Source organism: Morus notabilis, unplaced genomic scaffold, assembly GCF_000414095.1.
Source record: "Morus notabilis unplaced genomic scaffold, ASM41409v2 Scaffold752, whole genome shotgun sequence".
Taxonomy (NCBI): Eukaryota; Viridiplantae; Streptophyta; class Magnoliopsida; order Rosales; family Moraceae; genus Morus; species Morus notabilis.
The window spans coordinates 239,253-261,573 of NW_010367838.1; the positions used below are offsets into that span (position 1 = coordinate 239,253).

General features: G+C 33.5%; 2 protein-coding genes across 3 annotated transcripts; one reads left to right on the forward strand and one right to left on the reverse strand.

Annotated features, from left to right (window-relative positions):
- Nucleotides 1–68: 68 nt before the first annotated feature.
- LOC21392148 (uncharacterized protein At3g03773) lies at nt 69–4,811 on the reverse strand. Of its 2 annotated transcripts, none has more exons than XM_024175658.1 (6): nt 4,621–4,811; nt 4,320–4,503; nt 2,767–2,926; nt 924–955; nt 772–817; nt 69–515 (listed from the first exon to the last, which is right to left on the reverse strand). In XM_024175658.1, exons 1-6 carry the CDS (start codon nt 4,623–4,625, stop codon nt 481–483), a joined length of 462 nt encoding a protein of 153 aa, XP_024031426.1. In that variant the 5' UTR covers nt 4,626–4,811; the 3' UTR covers nt 69–480. The 2 variants fall into 2 exon arrangements, with proteins under 2 accessions (XP_024031426.1, XP_024031427.1); XM_024175659.1 differs by lacking the exon at nt 69–515 and adding an exon at nt 517–589.
- A 4,470-nt stretch (nt 4,812–9,281) lies between these two features.
- LOC21392149 (protein RRP6-like 2) lies at nt 9,282–18,381 on the forward strand. The gene is made up of 14 exons (XM_024175646.1): nt 9,282–10,077; nt 10,633–10,788; nt 10,999–11,157; nt 11,234–11,317; nt 12,436–12,515; nt 12,650–12,700; nt 13,296–13,404; nt 13,710–13,792; nt 13,891–13,936; nt 14,722–14,809; nt 14,903–15,072; nt 16,568–16,849; nt 16,932–17,033; nt 17,496–18,381. Exons 1-14 carry the CDS (start codon nt 9,388–9,390, stop codon nt 18,111–18,113), a joined length of 2,718 nt encoding a protein of 905 aa, XP_024031414.1. The 5' UTR covers nt 9,282–9,387; the 3' UTR covers nt 18,114–18,381.
- The last annotated feature ends 3,940 nt before the right edge of the window (nt 18,382–22,321 follow it).

Sequence of the window (22,321 nt, forward strand, 5' to 3'; positions counted from 1 at the left end):
CAATGTGATCTTATTTAAACTAGCAAGAAAAATGTATCCATGTGATCATCAAATGAGACCTTTGGATCTGGAACGGTAAGAAAACAATCCATGAAATTAGCCTAGGAACTTGTTCAGAAATACTGTAATGAAAGGAACATAGGAGTTTGTCGCTAGGTATTTGACCAAATAGGATTGTCTAGTTCCTATAGAACCTATCGCTAAAATACCCCTAGAGAGGGATAGGGCTAAGCGGAGCGAAAAAGGTTTTCCATGTCAAATACACCAGCGGAAAACAGCCGAGACTTACAGCCTAAACGATCGCATTACTCTGAAGATGAAAGGTTCGATTCTAGATATATACAAGTCTCAGTTTTGATAGTACTCATCTATTCCATCAAACTCAAATGTTTCTCTAGTGTATTAATCAATTTATCGAAGAGACTGCCTCCATCTCATCTCGGTCTGGATGTCGCTGTGGCTCGCTGCTGCTCATTGTTTCTAGTTTCCTCGTGCCTTTTCCAGGTCAGGGAGATCTGTAACCACATTATGATTTCGTGCTAGGTATTAGAAGTAGTTGGGGAATGTTGAGGTTACAGCAAGAGAGTTTCTGACAGAGACAAGAGATTTAAGGCTTTTATCATTGATGAAATGCAACAAGTCTATGCTAACAGAAAAATAGTGTAGTGTGGAAAAGAGACTGTAAGAATTCACTCTGAAAATACATGGAAAGCAAAAGATGCAAACTAAATAAAATTATTTGGGAAGAAATTAAGAACTTAAAAGACTCACAAAGCATTCCCTCATCGTCGCCGCTTTCGTCATCTTCACCGACGTACTGTAAAACGAAAGAGAACATTAGACGATCAGGTCACAAGCATGGTAGTTAACAGTCTACACAGTTTTCTATCCCCCAATATTAGAAAATGAAAGAGGCAACTTACTGCTTCATCATCATCATCAAAGGCCAAGTCAGCTGCAAAATGTAAAAAGTATTCAGTAGAAATCCAAATATACGCAACTTAGGACATGGTATAAATGCTAAAACAAGTTTCAGGAGTTGGACCTCATTTAAATCTAAATGCTGACGATTATTTGAGGATTTGTAGCTCAAGAAAATGGAATACAAGCTTCTCAGTCAGACATTGTGTAAACATCTTAAACAATACACCGAACATGTGATATGCATATGTGTGTGTATGTGTGTGTGTGTCTGTCTGATAAAATTGATCAGAGTTTACAGTTTCCTAGCTACCTGCAATAAGATTTTACCGTAAAGATGTTGAAATAATTAAATATAGAAAAATAAGTGTGAAAATTATAGGTTGGACCTACAGTTAGAGGGAAAAAGCTATTATACACATTTAAACTTACAACCATGTAACAAGATTGAGATACAAAATGCCAATGACAAGGTTTCATCATATTTACATGACACATGCATAATCTAATCGATCTAAATCCGGAGTTCTAAATTTTTAGACATGTGATAGTTGGATCTCTTTTTTCAATATGCACATCACAATTGGTTGAGCTTTCAACAACTAGAGCTGATGCAAGATCTCGTTCCCCTTGGCAAGTACTGGTGATGGGTTGAATGGTTTTATCTTTATTTCATCTTTGATAAATAAGCAAGAGAACAAGCCATGTGGAGATCGAAAGCTCATTTGAAGAACTTTCAGTTAGGAAACCCCATTGGCATTTTCTTATTTATGAAGAAGCCAAGAAATGCACCAATTAGATTGAGGATCACTATAATATTCATCTGCTAAAAACACTGAATCAAGGACTCAATTTTCTTAACATCCCCCCAACATTAGCCTATTTATTGCCAACACGGTCTTTCCATCCGTTCACGTCACTAGCATTCATCGAAATAAGCCAAATAAGGATTCCTTGAAAAGATTAGTGCCTGTTTGGCAATATGAATTTAAAACTACAAATCAGTTTTCTTATTTTATTTCTGTTGAAGATAGATGTTCAGAAAGAGACTTGGGATGCTGAACTTGGGGTCCAGAGCTGCTATCTTCCCAATTAATTCATTCAAATAGCGTCCACACAGCTGTAAAAACAATTAGCATATGTCTTGAAGATATTTTTAATAGCCTACTGCAACCTCTTTTACCCATTCCAGCACTATGGATTGGAACCTCTGGTTTGGTTTGCATTTCACCTAAAATAAATTGTTTGGCTATTCAACTAAAAACAAAGAAACCATTATTCATCAGCAGCTTATTCAACTATTATTATTATTACTAAAAACAAAGAGACCATTATTCATCAGCAGCTTATTCAACTATTATTATTATTACTAAAAACAAAGAGACCATTATTCATCAGCAGCTTATTCAACTATTATTATTATTACTAAAAACAAAGAGACCATTATTCATCAGAAGCTTATTCAACTATTATTATTATTAAAAACAAAGAAACCATTATTCATCAGAACCTCTCTCTCTCTCTCTCTCAGCTTATTCAACTATTATTATTACTAAAAACAAAGAAACCATTATTCATCAGAACCCTGTTTAAAAAAAATAATAATAATAAGAATAACTCAGCTTAACCTACTACGTCCTTCCTCCGGCTGACATTTTATAAAGTTGTGATGGAGAATTTTTCTTTCCCCCCTTATTTTGTTTCTTATACAGCAGAAGAAACACTATAAAAAAGTGAGGATGGACTGCAAATAAGTTAATAAAAATTAACGCAGTCGAAGAACCTTTTAGCGCATGAAAAATGCTAAAACCACAAAACCAAACAAGGAAAATGCAATAAACTTACTGTTGGACTCTTCCTCATCCTCATCACACCACTTGTTCCAATCGACCTTAATATAAGGTGCCGGTTTTTCTTCTGATTTTAGCAATCGTTTCCACCATCCTTTCTGCTCTTTCTGGATTGAGCACAGTATGTTTCTTAACCCAACCTTAGTCTTGCAACCCTGCACCATTGTAATACCGAATCAAATGGCATAACAATGTCAGTTAAACCTACTTAGATAAAGCAAAAAGTTGCCAGCAATGCATGATACATAAGCTTAGAGCATATCCAATGCAATGACAAATTAATGTGCGAATGTCAAATTTTAGCAGTTGAGCAGGAAATGCCAAATCTAGCATCAAGTATAGCATAGGTTAATTCTGGCATCTATTTGCTACTGGTTGATGTATTAACTTCTACGTTTAATCATTACAATATATTGTCATTTTTAAATTATTTCAAAGTTAAAAGCTTGCTTTTACAAGTTTCAAAAACTTAGGGCCCGTTCACTTCGTTGATTTGAGTTTGTAATTCGAGTTAAGATGTGATTTTGTGTGAGAGCTTTTTACTGTAGCAAAAAAGTTAGATGTGACTGTTTCTGAGAACTTTTTACTATAGCAAAACTCGAATTCTAAACTCGAATCGGCGAAATGAACGGGGCCTTAATAATGATGCCAAAATGTGGCTATATCATTCGATATAGGATTATGCATATAAAGGGCCCACTTAATTCGATGATTCAAGTTTATAATTCGAGTTGAGATGTGACTTTATGTGAGAGCTTCTTACTGTAGCAAAAAAGTTAAATGTGACTATTTCTGAGAGATTCTTACTGTAGCAAAAAAGTTAGATTTTACTATTTCTGAGAGCTTTTTACTGTAGCAAAACTAGAATTTTAAACTCAAATCGGTGAAATGAACGGAGCCAAAATATATTATGCACTGGGTTATGATTTGCAATCAGTGTTGTACCAGATAAATTTATTTTTAGTTTGCTCGTGGAAGCTTAACTAAGACCATCTCTTGCACAAATGCTAGCGCCAATTTTATATTTAGCACCAACTGGTACAGAACCAATTTCAAACTCATAATCCAAATAGTATACCATAGACGTACTTCGAAAATCACATATTAGAGATCGTGCAAAAGGGTATTAAAAAACTTTGAACATCCTACGATTAAGCTAAAATACCCGAACCTCAAATACGACTGGTGGCCCATTTGGTTCACAGGTTTGAACAGAAAATTCGAATAGAAATTCAAATTTGTTTAAATTTTTACGAGCGAAAACATTATAGCAAAAGAAGTTTTGAACCTATTAAAAAAAAAAAAGGCTTGATAATTCAGAAGGAAAACAATGTAAAATCTAAACCCATCTCAAAGCATACTCGCTCTTTTTTATACATTGAAAATTGAAAAAATAAATAAATAAATAAATATTCTTCGCCCATGAAAAGGGCATTCAAGTTATTACTTTTTTTATCACTAAATTTACAGAAGTTCACAGAAGAAATATATATATATATATATATATATGAAAGAAAGAATAATAATAAAAATGAAAGTAAGAAATACCTCAGGGAGTATGGGAGCATAAAGAGGCAAAGAGAAGTAAAAGCGTTGGCCATTGAGTCCCAAAGCAGAGAAAGTGAAGAAACCATGAGGCTCGCACTTGACGCTGATGTCTTTGGCATCGGGAAGTGCCACCGTCAAATACACTTTGTCCGATCTCTGTGCCCAAAGAACCTCCGGATGCCGACTACCATCATTGAACCCAAAAAAAAAAAAAAAAAAAGATTAGATTCGTTAATAAAACAGGGAAATTGATGAGTGACATTTACACCAAAGAACGATTAGAGAGAAAGAGAAGAGAAACCTCATTTTTTTGAAAGTGGAGTGCGTATAATCTCTACGCGACTTTTCGGCCACAACGCAGGAATTATTATGAGTCAAGTTCCCAAGGGCAAGTGCAGAATCGATCCCTGTTTTTTTGTCTTCAGGAGTGCAAAAAAGTTCCTTCAGGGATGACTGGGCCGATTGATTTTTCTTTTTTGTTGCTAGTCTAGTCTGTTCGGACTTCATAGGAGACATCTCCACTTTCCCTTCTTTCTATTCTTTATTTTTTATTAGTTCAACCGCGTCCTGTCCACACGTGGAGAATTGTAGGGCCGTTCAATTGTAGGGCCGTTTACTTCATTGATTTAAATTTTTAATACGAGTTGAGATGTGATTTTATGTGATAATTTTTTATTATAATAAAAAAGTTAGATGTGATTATTTTTTAGAGCTTTTTACTGTAGCAAAACTCAAATTTTAAACTCGAATCGGCGAAATAAACGGGGCCATAGTTATATTAAGAATTTTTTGTAAGAAAAAAAAACTTAAATAGACGTTTAGAGCCCGTTTGGTTCATAGATTAGAACAATAAGATTAGAATCATTTTTTATTTACGTGTATTTTTTATGAAGAAAAATATTGTAGCGAACCATGAACCATGATTCCAATCAGAGAACGAATCCTCCAACCAAACGGGCTCTTAGTTCATAAATTCAGAATTATGAGTTAAAATTATTCTTAATTTATATATATTTTTTATGAGAAAAAATATTATAGTGAGTCGCAAACTATGATCCGAATTATGATACAAATCCTTATCCAAACGCAAACTAAATAGGACTGTAGGAAAAATTTAAAAGGAATTATTTTAATTAAAAGTAAGTGAGAAGGAGAAAGTATTTAAAAAAAGATATTGTAAAAAATGAACGGTCAAAGAATATTAGAAAAGTTAAATGATTTTATCTAGCTCTAATTATAAATTATTTATGAATGATTGATCTATATGTATGACTATATTGAATGGACATTTTAAGTTCTTAGAAGTAAATTATGTTTATAATTTTGAGAGTGTAATTCTAAGTGTTTAGTGGAGTAACTTTTAAAATTTACAGAATTAATTAATTAATTAATTATTAAATTTATTGATGCTCAAAATTATAGGTACATGAGTCCTCGTGTCATCATTGTAATATTTGCAATACAAGATAAATTATTGAGATTTAATATCACTCGAAATAAATAATGTGATTATTTAATTAAATTAATTTTAGAACACACTATGGTGGAACCACAGGAGGTCACACGCCCAGGCACATGGAGGTGCAAGGAGCGTGTGACACTTGTAGAATCCCACTGGGATTCAGTTGCTTGTTCTGCAAGATATCTAGTTTACTTGTTTGACAAGTTTTCCAATCAAATTCAAAAGAAAAGTGAAGTATGACTTTATTTATATTTGAATTTTAGCTAAAATTATAATATCTAAATCTTCCTCGTCAATTCCTTAAATTTACGAAAACATTTATGTAGGCACACTAGAAACAAAACAGGATTAGCACTTAAACACTCAATTTTCCATGAACACCAACACATGCACAACGTGGAATTGGAGAGAAAATTTTTTTTTTCCTCACTCTATAAAATCGACAACTATATGCTTGGGAGAGCAAAAATTGTGTCTCCAATTTTCTGTAATTTCCTATTTATAGAGTAGCCGTCACACTCCTAAAAGAAGTCTAAACTTTATATCTAAGATAAAGCTTAATAATTATCTCTCACTTCTATTTTATTTTGTAAACAAAATTCCTTCTCTCTCTTATCCACAGGGGCCGACCACCATAGGGATATTCCCCCTGTGATTGGCAAAACTTACAGATAAGGAAGGAGAAAAAATTCTCCTTTATTATGCAGTCCAATTTTGACTCAAATTCAAATTCAATTAAAGTCAAACTTAATTTAATTTGAATTCTAATTGGATAACTTATCAAATAAATTAATCGAATAACTTAGAGAGCATGCAACTAAATCCCAAAGGGATTCTCACATTGTTAGGCGTGTACACCACGTGGACTCATCCACATGTGTGTTCTAAAATTTAAATTTAAATAATCATATTATTTAATTTATAATTAATTCTCAATTAATTATTCTTGAGTGTTCTATTTAGATTTCATAATTCTAAATTCCCATTTTTCCCTTAGTGTCTTGTAGGATTGCAATGACGACGCGGGAACTCATGGATCTATAATTTCGAGCTCCAATAAAATTAATAATTAATTAAAACTCTTTAATTAATTAATTAATTTTATTAATTCTAAAAGTTACTCTACTATAAACTTAGAATTGCACTCTCGTAATTATAGATATAATTTACTCTAAATTGTTAAGTATCCATTTGACATAGCCATTACATATAGATCAATCATCCATAAATTATTTATAATTAGAGTTATGTGAAATCCGTTAACCTTTATAATTACATCTTTATTCTTTAGTATCATTAGTTCTCTAATGGACAGTGATTCATAAAACAAATTCATGAATTGGAGCTCCTACTAGTTCAAGTACCGAATCAATCCTCAAGAGAATTATTTATCTACTTTTTTCTTAAAAATGAATGGATTTCATCTTGTATAATAACATTACTAACTACTCACTTCATAATGTCTCCAAAATACATGGAATATGATTCAACATCTCAAAATTCATACCGAGTAAATTAAAAGACACAAATCCATAAATATGAGTGTGCTAATAACTCATGATTAAGATCATTCTATATATGACCATCAATAGACTCAATTAGAATTTTTATACTTAACATAAATTATCATAAATTTATATTGTGTATGTGCCTCTGTTCCACACAATCTCATTATGCGTAATATACAAATTCAATATCTCACCATATTAACAGTGCGGATAACACCATTTAATTCTAAATGGGAATGACATGTAATAATAATGTTTTAATTAAAGATTCCAAACATAATTTAATTCATTACGAACATCGTTTTGATTGTTATCCTTAAATATTATCATCTCGCATATAACGCTTACATACAATATTTAAGGTCACAAAAATAATCATGAAATTTTCAATGATATTCATAAAATATTTAATAATATATGCACATAAAATAATGAATAAATTCTTTTATTAAATAAATAATAAATATCATATTATATCTCATGCTTCTAGGACAACATTCTCAACATGTTCTGTATACTTTTTCAATCTGATTTGATTTTGACCTAATCTAATAATCAAAAACTGACACGACCAGTAGACCTGGCCTATCAGAGAAACTAAATTAAATTGCACAAAAACTTTTAAAGAACAAAAAAAATTAAAAAAGATAAAAAGAAATTACAAAAATGTTCATAAAACACAAGAAAGAAAAATAAAAAATGTGGTAAAGGGAATGCTCCTTATGATGCCAATTGTCAAAAATAAGGGAAGCTTTTTTGGCCTTTTTATGTAGGTTAAAGATTAAAGATTAGATTGTTAGATTGTTAGATGTTCGATATTGTTAGATATTCTTTTTTTTATTTTAAAAATAATTACATAAATTCATTTAACATTTTACTCTCATGATCTTATATTCGTGACATCGATCCCTTTATTATTCTGTTAACAAATTTTATCCCTTTAAGTATTTTGAACAATGAAAAATATGTGTCACTTAGAGTATGTTTGGTAAAAGAGTTTTCACAGTTTAAATGTTCTTCTTAGGGACGTTTATTGAGTCCATCAATTTATTTAACCCAATCCAATTCACCGAATTAGATTAGGTTGAGAAAATTTTGAATTAGTAATAGATTGGAATTTTTCTTATTCGAATATTACGGATTGGACTGTGAATTGGATATTTCTCAATCTATATAATCCGTCTATCAAAACTATATGTATTATATTTTTTATATTTTTAAATAATATGTACAATATATCATTTTTTTAAATGTTTGATATACGTGTATACATATGTATACATCTTTTAATAGATGAGTAATGTAAGTGATTAAGACTTTACTTTAAAGTTGAGTTAAAATTTATTTGTTATGATGGAGTCGAATCGTATGTTTAGTTTATTGTAAAAACTTGAATTTGATTATGTTGTAATGAATTGGATTTTGTTGAGCTATTTTAATTTTATTTTAGGTCATGTTTGTGTTTATTTTTAATTTTGTCATTAATTTTATAAAAGTCTTGAGATATAGGCATCCACGGAATCCGTTGTTTTTAAATTGGATTCGATTCGATTGGAAGGGCTCACCAATTGGTAACAGATTTGAGATGATTTTTTTAATAGGAAGTAATGGATTGGATTGCGGAGAACTCTTAATCTGTGTAATTTAATTCTTGAATTTTTTTAATTCTATTACAATGTTCTTTTTTCTTTATAAAAATTAAATTTTGATTTAAAATATATAGTTTAAACCTATGAACCAAATAAGTCTGTGAAGATTTTAGATGGATTTATAAATAGAGCGAAAGGACTCGAGAGTAGAAGGGCTCACTTGATACGAAAATATAGCATTATGGGTTATAAGGTTATAATGCCAAGACAAAAATTTGAGGACTCAAGTGCGACATGGGTATAAAGTTGAGGACCGATAATGCAAAATAGGCATTTCAACTTTTCATGCATATTTTATTGTGTGTTGGCACGTGCCTTCACGCACACACAACTGTCACGTGTGACAAACTTCCAATGCTCACGGCCATGGGAATGGGAATGGGACCTCTAATCTAAAACCCTAGCCCTAAAACCCTTTGCTAATACTCCAACGGACCTTGGCGATCACCATGACCGACGACGCCATGAACTTGGACCAGTCCGAGCCCTCTAAGGCCCAATCCCTCCGAACCTTAACCGCAGGCCCTTGGGCGTCGTCCGTGTCGAAGCTTTTAAGCCACTCGCGTCCAATTCCGTCGAACAAAGACTTCCATTTCTACCATAATTTCGACGAATTCAAAGTCCCAGTCCAAGAAATCTCGGAGAAATCGCAGTCGATGCTCAAATCGATCGGCTCATCGGCGCGAATTTGGGGCAAAGAAAGGGCTTTTCCGGAGGATATCGACGACGCGTACGAGTGGTTGGTTGACGTGAACGACGACATCTTTGAGAGGTTCGACATGGCGATGGACGAGTTTCAGAAGTTGAGGAAGAAAGAGGAGGAGACCGGTGGAAGATTAACGAATGATTCGAATTCGGTTTCGGGTTCGGCCATGGAGGATGATGGGTTCCAATTGGTTGGTGGGAAGAAGAAGAAAGCGGCGAGTCGGAACGAGAATGATTCGAATCAAGAATCGGGTGTTAAGGTCGCGACGAAAGATAAGAAAATGATTGGGGCGAAGCCAAAAGTGCCGTTTCATATACCGACGATTCGGAGACCTCAACAGGAGTTCAATATTTTTATGAATAATTCGAACCAACCATTTGAGCATGTTTGGTTGCAGAGGAGTGAGGATGGCCAGAGCTCTTTCCATCCTTTGGTTTGTTCTTTTATAATCTTTTTTTTTTTTTTTTTGGATTCAATCAATGGGGTTTGTTTCTTTATTTATTTCATATACTTGCTCAAAAAATTGTTCATCTTTGAATCTGTTATTCTTGTATACTGTTCCATTTTTCTTTGTTTTAATTCTTGATTGGCAACATGATTTGTTTAATTCTTGTTTGGCAACATGATTTGTTTAATTCTTGTTTGGTTGGAGGGAAAAGCGGGAGGAGGGAGAGAGGGGTGAGGAGATTATTGGAAGGATTTTGGAACATGGTTGTTTTGTAAGAGAGAAAAGAGGAGGGAATCGGTTGGGTTAGGATATCAAATCCTTCAAAAGACCTTAATTTCCTCGACCAATTTTTTTTTTTTTTTTTTTTTTTTTTTCCGATAGTTCCCTTTTGCCAAACATAGCCTAAAGAATTTGGCATCTTTTTTATTGCCTTGCTAGGCTTATCTTCTACCCTTGGTTTTTTTGAGGATAGGTTTCTTGGTTTTCTTGTCCAAAGAAATGATGTTTTGTTTTTAATCATTGTTCTTTGCACAAGTGCAGGAGGAGCTTTCTGTTTTGGATTTTGTGGATAAAGATGTGCTGCACATAGAGCCAGTAGAACCACCCTCGCTAGAGTCTACATCATTCAAGCTTGTGGAGGAAGTCAAAGATCTGAAGGAACTGGTTGCTAAACTACGTGGTGCAAATGAATTTGCGGTAAATGTTACTATAGTAATTCAAGTTAATTGCACAAAGACAAAACAACGAGTTCTTTTTGTTATGTTGCTGTTGATGTAAACGAATTTGCGGTTAATGTTGATGAGTCTTCTATAGTTCGGCAATTAGTTAGTTCACCATTGTCTTGTATATTTTTGGCATGTCTCAATTCTCACGTGACATGTTTAACTTTGGTCTTTCATTGTTTAGGTTGATTTGGAACATAATCAGTATCGTTCTTTTCAAGGATTGACTTGTTTGATACAAATTTCTACTAGAACTGAGGATTTTGTAATAGATGCTTTGAAGCTTCGAATTCATATTGGTCCATACCTTAGGGAAGTTTTCAAGGACCCGGCAAAGAGAAAGGTTGATCTCCTACACTCCGCCTTTCTCTCTTTATTTTATACTATCACAATATGTTACAATATCTTTACTCAATTAGGTGATGCATGGAGCAGATCGAGATATTGTCTGGCTTCAACGAGATTTTGGCATTTACATCTGCAATTTGTTTGATACTGGACAGGTATATTAACTTGAAGCTTCTAATTATTGGAAACTTGAACTAATTTATCTTAGTTATCTATGCGGAGAATGATTATCCTGTGTCATTTTCTTGTGTGGAAAAGTAGATTTTTTATGCTCACCACTATATTTTTCTTTCTTGCTAATTTCGTAAGTGGTAGTGACAACTTTTTGAGTGAAAATGTACATGTTCTCTAGTCAGAGATTATCGACCAATACCCTAATCAAGAAAAGGAGCTCCAATTACGAGTAGGCATGTCTCATTTGCTACGTAGGTGCATCCATGTTGTTCATCTGGCAGTTTTACAAAGATTATAGTGTGAAATTTGGAAACGTAAATATATTTGAAGATGTTGTCAAAGTTTCGTTCTGTAGGATATTATAATTTATGTTCATTGGATCGCATATGAGACAATGAATTCTCCTAATCTAATGTTAGAATTTCCCTAACCCAAAAAGCAACACTCGTATGTTTCTGAAGCCCCTCATCCCCATTAAATTTTTTTTTGTTTTCTAGATCTGTCGTTTCCGTCCTCTTCCTACAAAAGTTTGAATATGGTTACAAAGTTTATTGGGTGACGCCACTCTATGCTCACTTTATACGGAAACTCATCGAGCATTTAAAATCTGTATCAGTGTTTTGTATTTCAATTACAGATTGTAGTCATTGGGATTCCAAAATCTAGATTAACTCTTCTTTCTGGTGGTAAAAAACTGTTGTGAGATATAACGTGAGATTTCTGGGGTTGTAAATTTATTAATGTTTTGTTTTTTTGTCAATATTTCTAAAACTGCTGAGATTTATATCTCAGGCAATACTTTGATTCTTATGGGTTGATTTGCATCTTATTTATCACCTTTGTATGAGCAACAGTGTTCATAGCACTTTACTCTTTTGAAAAATTGGCACAGAAGTTATTTCCTTTTTATTAGTTTCTCACGTACACTATGTACTCATTTATTGCTTAAATGAAAAATGCCTCTCTTACTCTTATTGCTTCTAGTTTTGAAACAATCCTCTTCCCATGTTGGCAATTAAAAAAAAAATAATAAAAAAAAGAATTGCTATCAACTCATTGTTACATTGTCTCATGGTTTTATTTTTTTTTCATGCTTCAGGCTTCAAGGGTGTTGAAATTGGAGAGGAATAGTCTTGAATATCTTCTTCACCATTTCTGTGGAGTCACTGCTAACAAAGAGTTGGTTTATTTTCCCTTTTTAGTATTTATTAATGTCTCACTATTATTCTATATTTTCACTTTTGCTGCAGCTTCTGTTTTACTACTTTGTCAACTTCTCAGCATATCTAATGTTAATTGGCAACTCATTGCAGATACCAAAATGCAGATTGGAGATTGCGCCCCCTTCCTGAGGAGATGCTCAGGTAAAAATTCTTTGGTGGATAATAATGTCTTCATTTATGAGTGTATATTGTCTAGTTCCTGGTGTTATAGGGTATTGTTGTGTTATTTATAAATTAATACCTCAAGTCAGGGAGCCTTGATTTTGCATTTTAAAGTTTTAGAGATCTGTTTAGATCTTTTGCATACTTTTGGATTTTATTTGTTTTTACCCGTTCCCTTGGTATAAACAATTTGTGTTATCAAACACTTCGAAGTGTAAGTGGCGTCTAACATACCCTTTTGTCCCAACATATATGAAAGAATGTTGTTTTTGCTAAAATTGCTGTTGTTATTTTCATTTTCTATTTAGTTATTTTTATTTATTTTTATTGTTGGAATAATTTCATTGATGATTTACATAGTCTGTTTATTTCAATAGCTCCTTTATTCCACAAAATCGGACTCAGGTACTTTATTTCAGGATACACAACCAGCATCAAACATCATAATTTGTCTGGTTTCCTACATTCTATGGCCTTTTGGTTTTCCATTGTCTAGATATGGTGTTCTGTTTCTGGGTTATGCAAGTTTTTCTGCTGCTACTAGTATCTTATTGAGTTTGTTTTGGCTCGACAGATATGCTAGAGAAGATACGCACTATCTGTTGCATATATATGATTTGATGAGAATAGAATTGTTCTCGATGTCCAAAGAGTCTGAATGCCCTAATGCTTCTTTACTAGAGGTACAGCCTATTTGAACACATGACTTATGTTGTTAATGTATTTTGTAGTTTTATATAGGCTGCTATGATATGTGTTACAAAATTATGTATATACCAAGTTTAGTTGTCGCTACCTTTTATAGTCGACGTGCAATTTGTTTGGAAAATGAAATTTGTTGTTTGGCGCCTCCATTTTATGTTTATTTTATCTGTTTTTAGCTGATACTGCTACTGGAAAGATGGTGTTTTATGGTCTTACTCTCATTGTATTATTAGTCATTTACGATACTTTTAGCATGGGCATTGAAATCTCTTCTTGCCTACAGGTTTACAAGCGCAGTTATGACATATGCATGCAGCTTTATGAGAAAGAGCTTCTGACCGAGGATTCTTACCTCTATATATATGGGTATAGTGGGTTTTTCTCCTTTAGTGAACTTGTTTGCCCTTTCTTTCCTGTGTTTCTTAGTCGAATTAATTGTATTATTGTTGCCTCTTCTATTACAGCCTACAAAGTGCTGGTTTAAATGCTCAGCAGCTTGCCATTGTTGCAGTACGTTCCTTCCTACTGATTGCATAAATTTCAACATTAAGTTATCTTCTGAAATCCAAGAACTATGGTGGATGTTACACTCGTTTTTGCATATCTAGTGAAATTCATCCAATGCCATATATATGAGATGGTTGGGTTTCCATGGACAATTTCCTCCCGAACTATAGGCCTTGTAACAAAAGGCCACGCGAACTTCAATTTTAGCTTTTTTTCCCCTCGAACTTCAACAACTCTTGCAAATTCCCCCCCTCAACTAAATTTTTAGCAGACATGTCACGTGAAATGCAAAAAACTAACAAAAAAACTCCTTATGTTAAGATTTTTAATAGAAATAAAGCGTGTCACACAAATAATTGTCATTGAACTATTTTTAGTACACAATTACTCTGTTTTCTCCTTCTCGTTTAGTCACACAAGAGTGTAATTATGCAACAGGAGTTCTCATTTTTTCACCACACCAATTTTCTTTTAATTTACTTGACCTAAGGAACCTTGGAGGTTCATCAATGGCGGCCAACAACAAAAACAGAAGAATTTAACAAAGGGAGAAAATATGCAAGAAGTTCGAAAAAAAAGAAGAAGCTAAATTAAAGTTCAGGGGGCATTTTGTGACAAGGCCTACAGTTTTTTTGTTTGTTTTTGTTTTGGGGGGATGTGTAATTTGTCTTTTTTTTGTTGTTGTTTTGGGGGGTTGTGTAATTTGTCCTCTTTTTTTTTTTTTTAATAAATTAGACATAGTTCCTTGTGTACTTCTTTCTAATATGTACTTGTAAAATGATTTGCAGGGACTTTGTGAGTGGCGAGATGTTGTTGCGCGCGCAGAAGATGAAAGTACTGGTTATATATTGCCAAACAAAACTCTCCTTGAAATTGGTAATTGCGAACCTGAACTAAATTCTGTTTATACCACATAATTTTTGGAGAGATGTTTATTTGCAATCGTATCTTCATTTTGTTTGTAAAAAGCCAAGCAGATGCCTGATGCTACCAGCAAGTTACGGCGGTTGGTCAAGTCAAAGCATCCTTACATTGAGCGTAATCTTGGTTCTGTTGTTAGTATCATCAGGAATTCAATGCAAAATGCTGGTGCATTTGAGGCTGCTGAACAATATTTGAAAGAGGGACGCATTGGAAAGGTAAACCCTACTTACCCTGATGCAATGGTTTACAATTGAGATGAGTAAGGATTGTTTTTTCATAGATTGCAGAGACATGAATTTGTATCAAACATCCATCACCCAAGGGTGCAGAGAGCAGATTGTTATTATTATTATTATTATTTTTCTGGATCAAAATATTCTTTTGAGACTATCTGAACAAATCTTCTGAAATCTGATAGCTCCTTTAGAGAGCTGTTTGAGCCATAAAATACGTAAGGGCCTGTTTATTTCATATACTCAAGCTCAAATAATTGATTCTACTGCAGTGTTTTCCTCTCACAAAAAATTTGAATTTCAAATGTCAAAATCAAGAATCATGGTTTGAATATACGTTCTAAATGGGCCAAAAGCATAGTGAAATTTTGTAATCTCTGTGTCAGTTTAGATCAGATGTCATCCTTGTCCTATTAAGTAATTTTAAAATACAATTTCAAACCATTAATTCGAGAGCCACAACTTTTTTTATTTTCTCTTGCTGCCCAAAAGCAAAAGCGAAGCTATTATGTTCCTGCTTTGTCTTTTCCATGATGTCAGGGAGCCACTCTTTTTCCCATTCATTCACTTTAAAAACTGATAAGTGTGAACTTAAGTCAATAGGAGCATTTTTTGGACAAATCATTGTGCCGACTATGACAGTGTATTGTAAATAAAGGAAGTTCTGGAATAGAAACTTGTTGAATGTGATCGGAGCTATGAAATTGGATTTGGAAGTTTATGAAATTACTCTGCTTTGCTTCTGCAGAGAATGAGATTATTCTTTTGTAATCCTGGGGCCTTTTAAGTTAAAAGTATTCTTTTTGTATCTGGAAGTCAAGTCGTGTTATTCTCTAGTGTGTTCTTGCCCAAACTTCAATGTGTGGGATCCAGAGTCTCTAAACTTAGAAGTTCATGTTTGCACCTTCCGTCAGGTTCTGTGATTTTTGGACAAAAATTTGTTTTGAAGTGTGACAAGTGAAGAATTCTGTGATGAATTATTTGTAAAAATATAAAAGAATGTGAAACAATTTCCTAAATTTAGGTATTGCTGGTATTACAATATAAGGATTAGGGGAAAAGGGATGCAATCATAAACCTAGGGAACCCAAGTGAAATTAACACCAAAAATACTTTTCTCAAGCTTATTAGGCGTATATCTGATCTGCTAAAGCATTTATTTATTTATTTTGAAATTTTTGAAGCATTTATTCAGTTGAACTGGTTTGTAGAAACGGACAAGTGGAAGCGATACTTTTAAATTCTAGAGACTAGGGATTTAAGGTGCACTTGGTTGGTCAAATTTTCAGAACACAATCGATTTTTATTGGTTGCACTTGCACTAATTTCATTTATGTTGAAAAATGTTGTATGAACTAGTAACGAATAGTTGATCTATTTTTTTAAAATATGGCGTGGGGTATAGAGTCAGCTTCAAAAGCGCATGGTTGATTTTCATATCTTTGTTTAGGAGACAACAAAGCTTTTCACTGTGCAGGCATCCGAAGAAAGTTTAGTACTCAATGATGAACTGGAAGCGAATAAAACTGCAAGCAACAATGATTTATCTGTATCTTCATCCACTTCTCGCTCATCAGTGCTTGAGCATGTTCCTTCAACATTTGAAAAAGATGGACCAGGAGGCTCTTCTGCGCATCCTGGTGAAATTGGCAAAGGCAATATTGGCAGTCATGATCCAGTGATTCTTAAAGAGAGCCTCGCTGTTTCAGAGCAGAGAAAAGACGGAAGTACCAATACCTCCTTTTCTGATTCAGCAAAGGTTAATGCTGATGTCTTTTGGATACTTTTTTGTTTTTCTTTCTGAATTGGAGCTCTAGTTTGAAGATAGCTTTGTCTTGTAGATCACTGGAGCAACCGTTCAGGTGAAGAAAAAGGCTAGTGGTGCTTTTGGTGCACTCCTGGGTAGTGCAAACACCAAAAAGAGGCTCAATTCTGGTAACAAGGTAAGTATTATAAACTATTGTAGCTGCTTTCTTATTGCTTTGCAAAGTGTCATTCAAGCCTTTTTTTTTAATTCAATTTTCTGTGTGGTTAATAACTCAACTCCGTATACTCCGAGTTTGAAGTAAGAACAATAATGGACGCATGATCCTCTCAGGGTTGAATACTGCACTGCACACATATGTAAGAGAATAATAAACTGATAATTTATGCATTTGCCATGCTATGATTCCTTTTGAATGGTTCTTGTGGCATGGCCATAGATATTTGATCAATTCTTTTCCTTTGTTTCTTTTTCATCCGTTAACTTGTTAAAACATCACTTGTGTGATATTTAAACTGCCATAGAGGTTAGAATTTTCTTATGCGCATCAAACGAGCCAACCTACTGTCAACTGAAATGCCATTTGAATTTATTCGGTTTGATATCTAAGCGGTCATTTTTTCAACTCTTGTGTTTGCAGACCAAGGAAGAGGTCAAGTTACAGCAAATCAGAGCTTCAGTACAATTTCCCTTCCATTCATTTTCTAGTATTGGCGACCAGTCAAAACCAGTTGTAGAAGCACCTGTCACAGCCTCCAAAGTCCCACCACCTGCGGCGGCATCACCTGCCAACTCGAAATTGGATGACGTCATTATGTTGCAAGATGATTTAGACGTTGAGGAATCAAGAAATGGTGATTTAGGAACCTCAAAAGATGACGACAATGACAATTTGGTGGCATCTGCCTTGGGAACAGATCGGGAAGAACCAATGTCTCTCTCTGATTTGTCTTCAAGCTTCCAACAATGTTTTGATTCAGACTATCAGAAAAGGAAAGTAAGACAAGTAGATAAACCTCGGGAATCCATCGGCTTGCAACTGAAGCCATTTGACTATGAAGCAGCAAGGAAACAGGTTGTATTTGAAGAGAATTCCAAAGAACTTGGGCCAGGTGAAAGACGTATACGTGATTTGAAGGTCAAGAAAAAATCAGATAAAAGTTGCACACCGAAAGATGACGAAACAGGAGAGTTTGCACAAGGGAGGCGTCGGAAGGCTTTCCCCGCAACTGGGAACCGTAGTTCGACCTTTCGCTGAGGCCCTTTTGTAAACTGTAGTGTCAAGTCTTAGGAGGTTACTAGGCAGGGTTTTAGGCTCCCTTTGATTAGTTTGAAAAATATTTGTTTGTCTATTTATCTATCCTTCCATGCAGCGCAGAAGCAGTAAAGCACAAGCATAATTTGCTGTGTTTATGCTCTGATTAAGTGGGGTTTGAGGTATGGTGTTAAAGCCTACATATATTCTATAAAAGATTCTCAAATATCCAATTTCTAACGGGTACGCCTGAAGTTGGCTGCCACCTATATTTTCCTCTGAGAAATTATGTTGAAGAAAAAAAGATTTGATGCCATACAAACTTAATGTTAAAAGCAGAATTCGCATGCTTTACATTTAAGAAATGCTGAATTGAGGAGTTGTACACTCTTCTAGTGGCCAACATATTTTAAGTTGTATATTTAAGTAACATATACTAAAGTGATAAAGTAAATAACATATTTAAATAGTATATTTAAAAAGTATATTTTTTAAATGGTTTTTTAAGTAAATAACATATTTTTTAAGTGATAAAGTAAAATGGCATTATTTACTGGTAATGATTTAGTGTAAATAATTTACTGGTAGATACGCATGGTAAATCATTTATTAATTAGTAAATGATATTTTATGCGGATAGGTGAGTATTTATCAGTTACTATACTGTTAATTTCAATTGTTTCAAAAACATAAAAGGATAATTGATGTAACGGAAATAGTAAAAAATATGTCAATATGAAAAGCTTAAGAAAGTATATAGGTTAAGTTTTAGTTATAGAAATTAATAGGTCATAACTTGTCAAAAAAGGCAAAGACGCAATGGAGACTCTGCGTCTGCGTCTCCTTCTCTTCCTTTTTGAGCAAAAAAGGCAAAGACGCCACCGTTCTCAAGGAGGAGCTTCTCGACGCCATTGCTCCGCTTGATCGCGGCGCTGATGCCACCCCCGAAGACCAGCAGACAGTTGATCAGGTTGGTTGGTTGGTTTGTTTTCAGTTGATCTGGTTGATGAAATGTACTGTAGTGTCTGTTTGTTGGTATGCTTTATAAGATTAGTACTGTAATGGGAAGTTGATCAGGTTGAGCTTTTTATTTGTTCCACTTTTCCTACTTGCACTGCCCGTTTCTTTTCAATTTTGATTTCTGGGTTCTTTTTTTCCTCTACCTGAATCTGAATTTGAGTCTTGAATTGACAAAATTTTGGAATGTACGGTGTGTCTGAGGACTAAGAAGTGATTAGGTGCGGGGGAGGAGCCAACGCCTTGTTAAGAATTAGCCGCCCTAATTCTACCTAACCGACAATAATAAAACGTGGAAAAATAAATCAAGTGAAAATCAACACACAGAATTTATATAGGTTCGATTTTTCACTATGATAAAGAAGAAGTTACTAGAGAAAATTGCACGCCTCTCAACTCTCTGAGGGCGTTTAGTATGCAGTAATCTTAAGAATGAGAATGAGAATCTGTAATATTACTATGTTTGGTACAAAAATTATAATATTTAGATTCTCAGAAAAGTGATTATCATAGGATCTTCTTCCATGCAAACAACCAAACACAGTAATGTAATATTTCTGGGAATTTGAAAAAGATTCATGTATGGAACCAAACATAGTAATATATTATTCATAGGAATCATATTACCCTCCATCACTTTTCTGAGAATATGATTCCTACTGATTCCCGCATACCAAACGCTCTCTCTATGTTTTTCTCTACATCTCTAATAACCAGATAAGTTATGGACAAACTTGTCAAGTTATGGTTCATAGTTAGACAAGTTATTGACAAAAACTGTGAATTATGGACAATAACTTGTCAAGTTATGGTTCATAACCAGACAAGTTATAGACATAAACAATAATTTAGCCTATCTATTAACTTATGTAAACTATTGACCTATTAATTTTAATTTATCTCAAATTTTAACCTATTTTTCTCTTTCTATCTTGATGTAATTAAGTCTTTTCCGTCTAAATCTGTCAAATTATCCATGTTAAATTACCGTCAAATTAGTCTAGCAAGGCCTACAATATAGTCGAATGGCCGTTTTTGGCAGCTATGATGAAGAGGCTTGGATAAGAGCGCCTTGGCCTGCTCTAAAGCCTCTGGTCAAGTTGTCAATTTGGATAAGTCCTCGGCTTGCTTCTCCCCTAACCTTCCTGGTAAGGATATTGAGGAGATCAAGGCCGCCCTTGGAATGCCCCTTAATCAGACGCTGGATGTTTATTTAGAGCTACCATCGTTTATTGGAAGAAATAAGAGACAAGCTTTTTAGAGGATTAAAGATCGCATGGCGAAAATGTTGAGAATAGTGTTTTAAAAACATGAGATATAATGAGAAATTTTATAATTATCTTGAATATTGTATATAAGTATTATATGTGAGAGGGTAATATTTAAAGATAATAATCAAAATGATATTCGTAATAAATTTAATTAAAGTTCAAAATATTTAATAAAAACATTACTAATGCAAGTCATTCTCATTTAGAATGAAATGGTGTTATCTGCACTATTAATATGATGAGATATTGAATGAGTGCATAACACATAATGAGATTATGTAGAACAGAGACACATACACAATATAAATTTTTAATAATTTCCATTAAGTATAGAAATTCTAATTGAGTTTATCGATGATCATATATGGAACAACTTTAATCCTGAGTTCTTAGCAAACTCCTATTTATGGATTTGTGCCTTTTGATTTACTTAGAACGGATTCCAAGATCTTGAGTCATATTCATTGTATTTTGGAGACATGATGATGTGAGCAGCTGGGAATGTTATTATACGAGATGAAATCCATTCCTTTTTAAAAAAAAAAGATAAATAATTCTCTTGAGAGTTGATTCGGTACTTGGACCAGTAGAAGCTCTGATTCATGAATTTGTTTTATGAATCACTGTCCATTAGAGAATCAATGGTACTCAAGGATAAATATGTAATTAGAGAGGTTAACGGATTTCATCTAGCTCTAATTATAAATTATTTATGAATGATTGATCTATATGCAGTGACTATATCAAATGGACACTTCACAGTTTAGAAGTAATTTATGTCTATAATTATGAGAGTGCAATTCCAAGTTTATAGTGGAGTAACTATTAGAATTAATATAATTAATTAATTAATTAAAGTGTTTAATTAATTATTAATTTTATTGGAGCTTGAAATTATAGGTCATTGAGTCCCCGCACCGTCCTTGTAATTCTACAACACTTAAGGACAAAAAGAGAATTTTAGAATTATAGAATTCTAAAATAAGACAAGGATAATTAATTATAAATTAAATAATGTGATTATTTAAGTTTAAAGTTAAATTTTAAAACACACATGTGAAGGTGTTCACATAGTGTGAACGCACAACACAGTGTGAATTCTTTTGGGATTCAAATTGTTTGCTCTCATAGTTATCCAATTGACTTATTTGATAAGTTGTTCAATTTGAAATTCAAATTGATTTAAGTTTGACTTAAATTAGAATTTAGATTTGAGTCAAAATTGGACTGTTGGATAAATACAGAATCTTACCCTAATCCCCTACATATATGCGCCTACCACAGGGAGGGGATATCGCTGCGGTGGCCGGCCCTATTGGATAAGGAAGAGAGGATTTTGTTTTCAAAATTAAATTTACAGTGGGAGATAATTAAGAAGTTTTATTTTAGAGATAAAGATAAGACTCCTTCTGGGAGTCTAATTATTACTTTATAAAATATGATATTGTAGAAAATTGTGAGAGACAATTTTTGCTCTATTAAGTGTTAGTTGCAGAATTTATTATAGAGTGGGAAGAAAAAATTTTCTTCAAAAAAATTTCACGTCGTGCATGTGTTGGTGTTCGTAGAAATCTTGAGTGTTCTTGCTAATCTCGTTTTGTTTCAGGTGTGCCCATACACACGTCTTCGTAGATTCAAGAAATTGACGAGAAAGATTATGATTTTCTAAACTAGCATTGGAGCAAGGAACGTTCGAGGTCAAAGAACACAAGTTATCATCCTGATTGATTGCTAGATATAATTCATAATCCGGTTTTTGGTAAATAAATTAATGTGATTAATTTATTCGTGCATAAATTAATATAATCTATACAGTATCTTAAAAATTTTATGAAAACTTTTATTATATACGATCTGCTACTCACACACTTTCGCGTCTGAAATAAAACCAACAGAAAAAGCTCCAGCTTTGGATAACCAAGC

Excerpts from the sequence above, each read along its gene's own strand:
- LOC21392148 (XM_024175658.1), bottom strand. Across the intron at positions 2,927-4,319 it reads ATGCTCCCATACTCCCTGAG|GGTTGCAAGACTAAGGTTGG; the intron begins GTATTTCTTACT and ends ACAATGGTGCAG. Across the intron at positions 956-2,766 it reads GGATGAGGAAGAGTCCAACA|CTGACTTGGCCTTTGATGAT; the intron begins GTAAGTTTATTG and ends TACATTTTGCAG.
- LOC21392149 (XM_024175646.1), top strand. The coding sequence starts at position 9,388 with ATGACCGACGACGCCATGAACTTGGACCAGTCCGAGCCCTCTAAGGCC. Across the intron at positions 12,701-13,295 it reads CTTCCTGAGGAGATGCTCAG|ATATGCTAGAGAAGATACGC; the intron begins GTAAAAATTCTT and ends TTGGCTCGACAG. Across the intron at positions 15,073-16,567 it reads AAGAGGGACGCATTGGAAAG|GCATCCGAAGAAAGTTTAGT; the intron begins GTAAACCCTACT and ends TTCACTGTGCAG.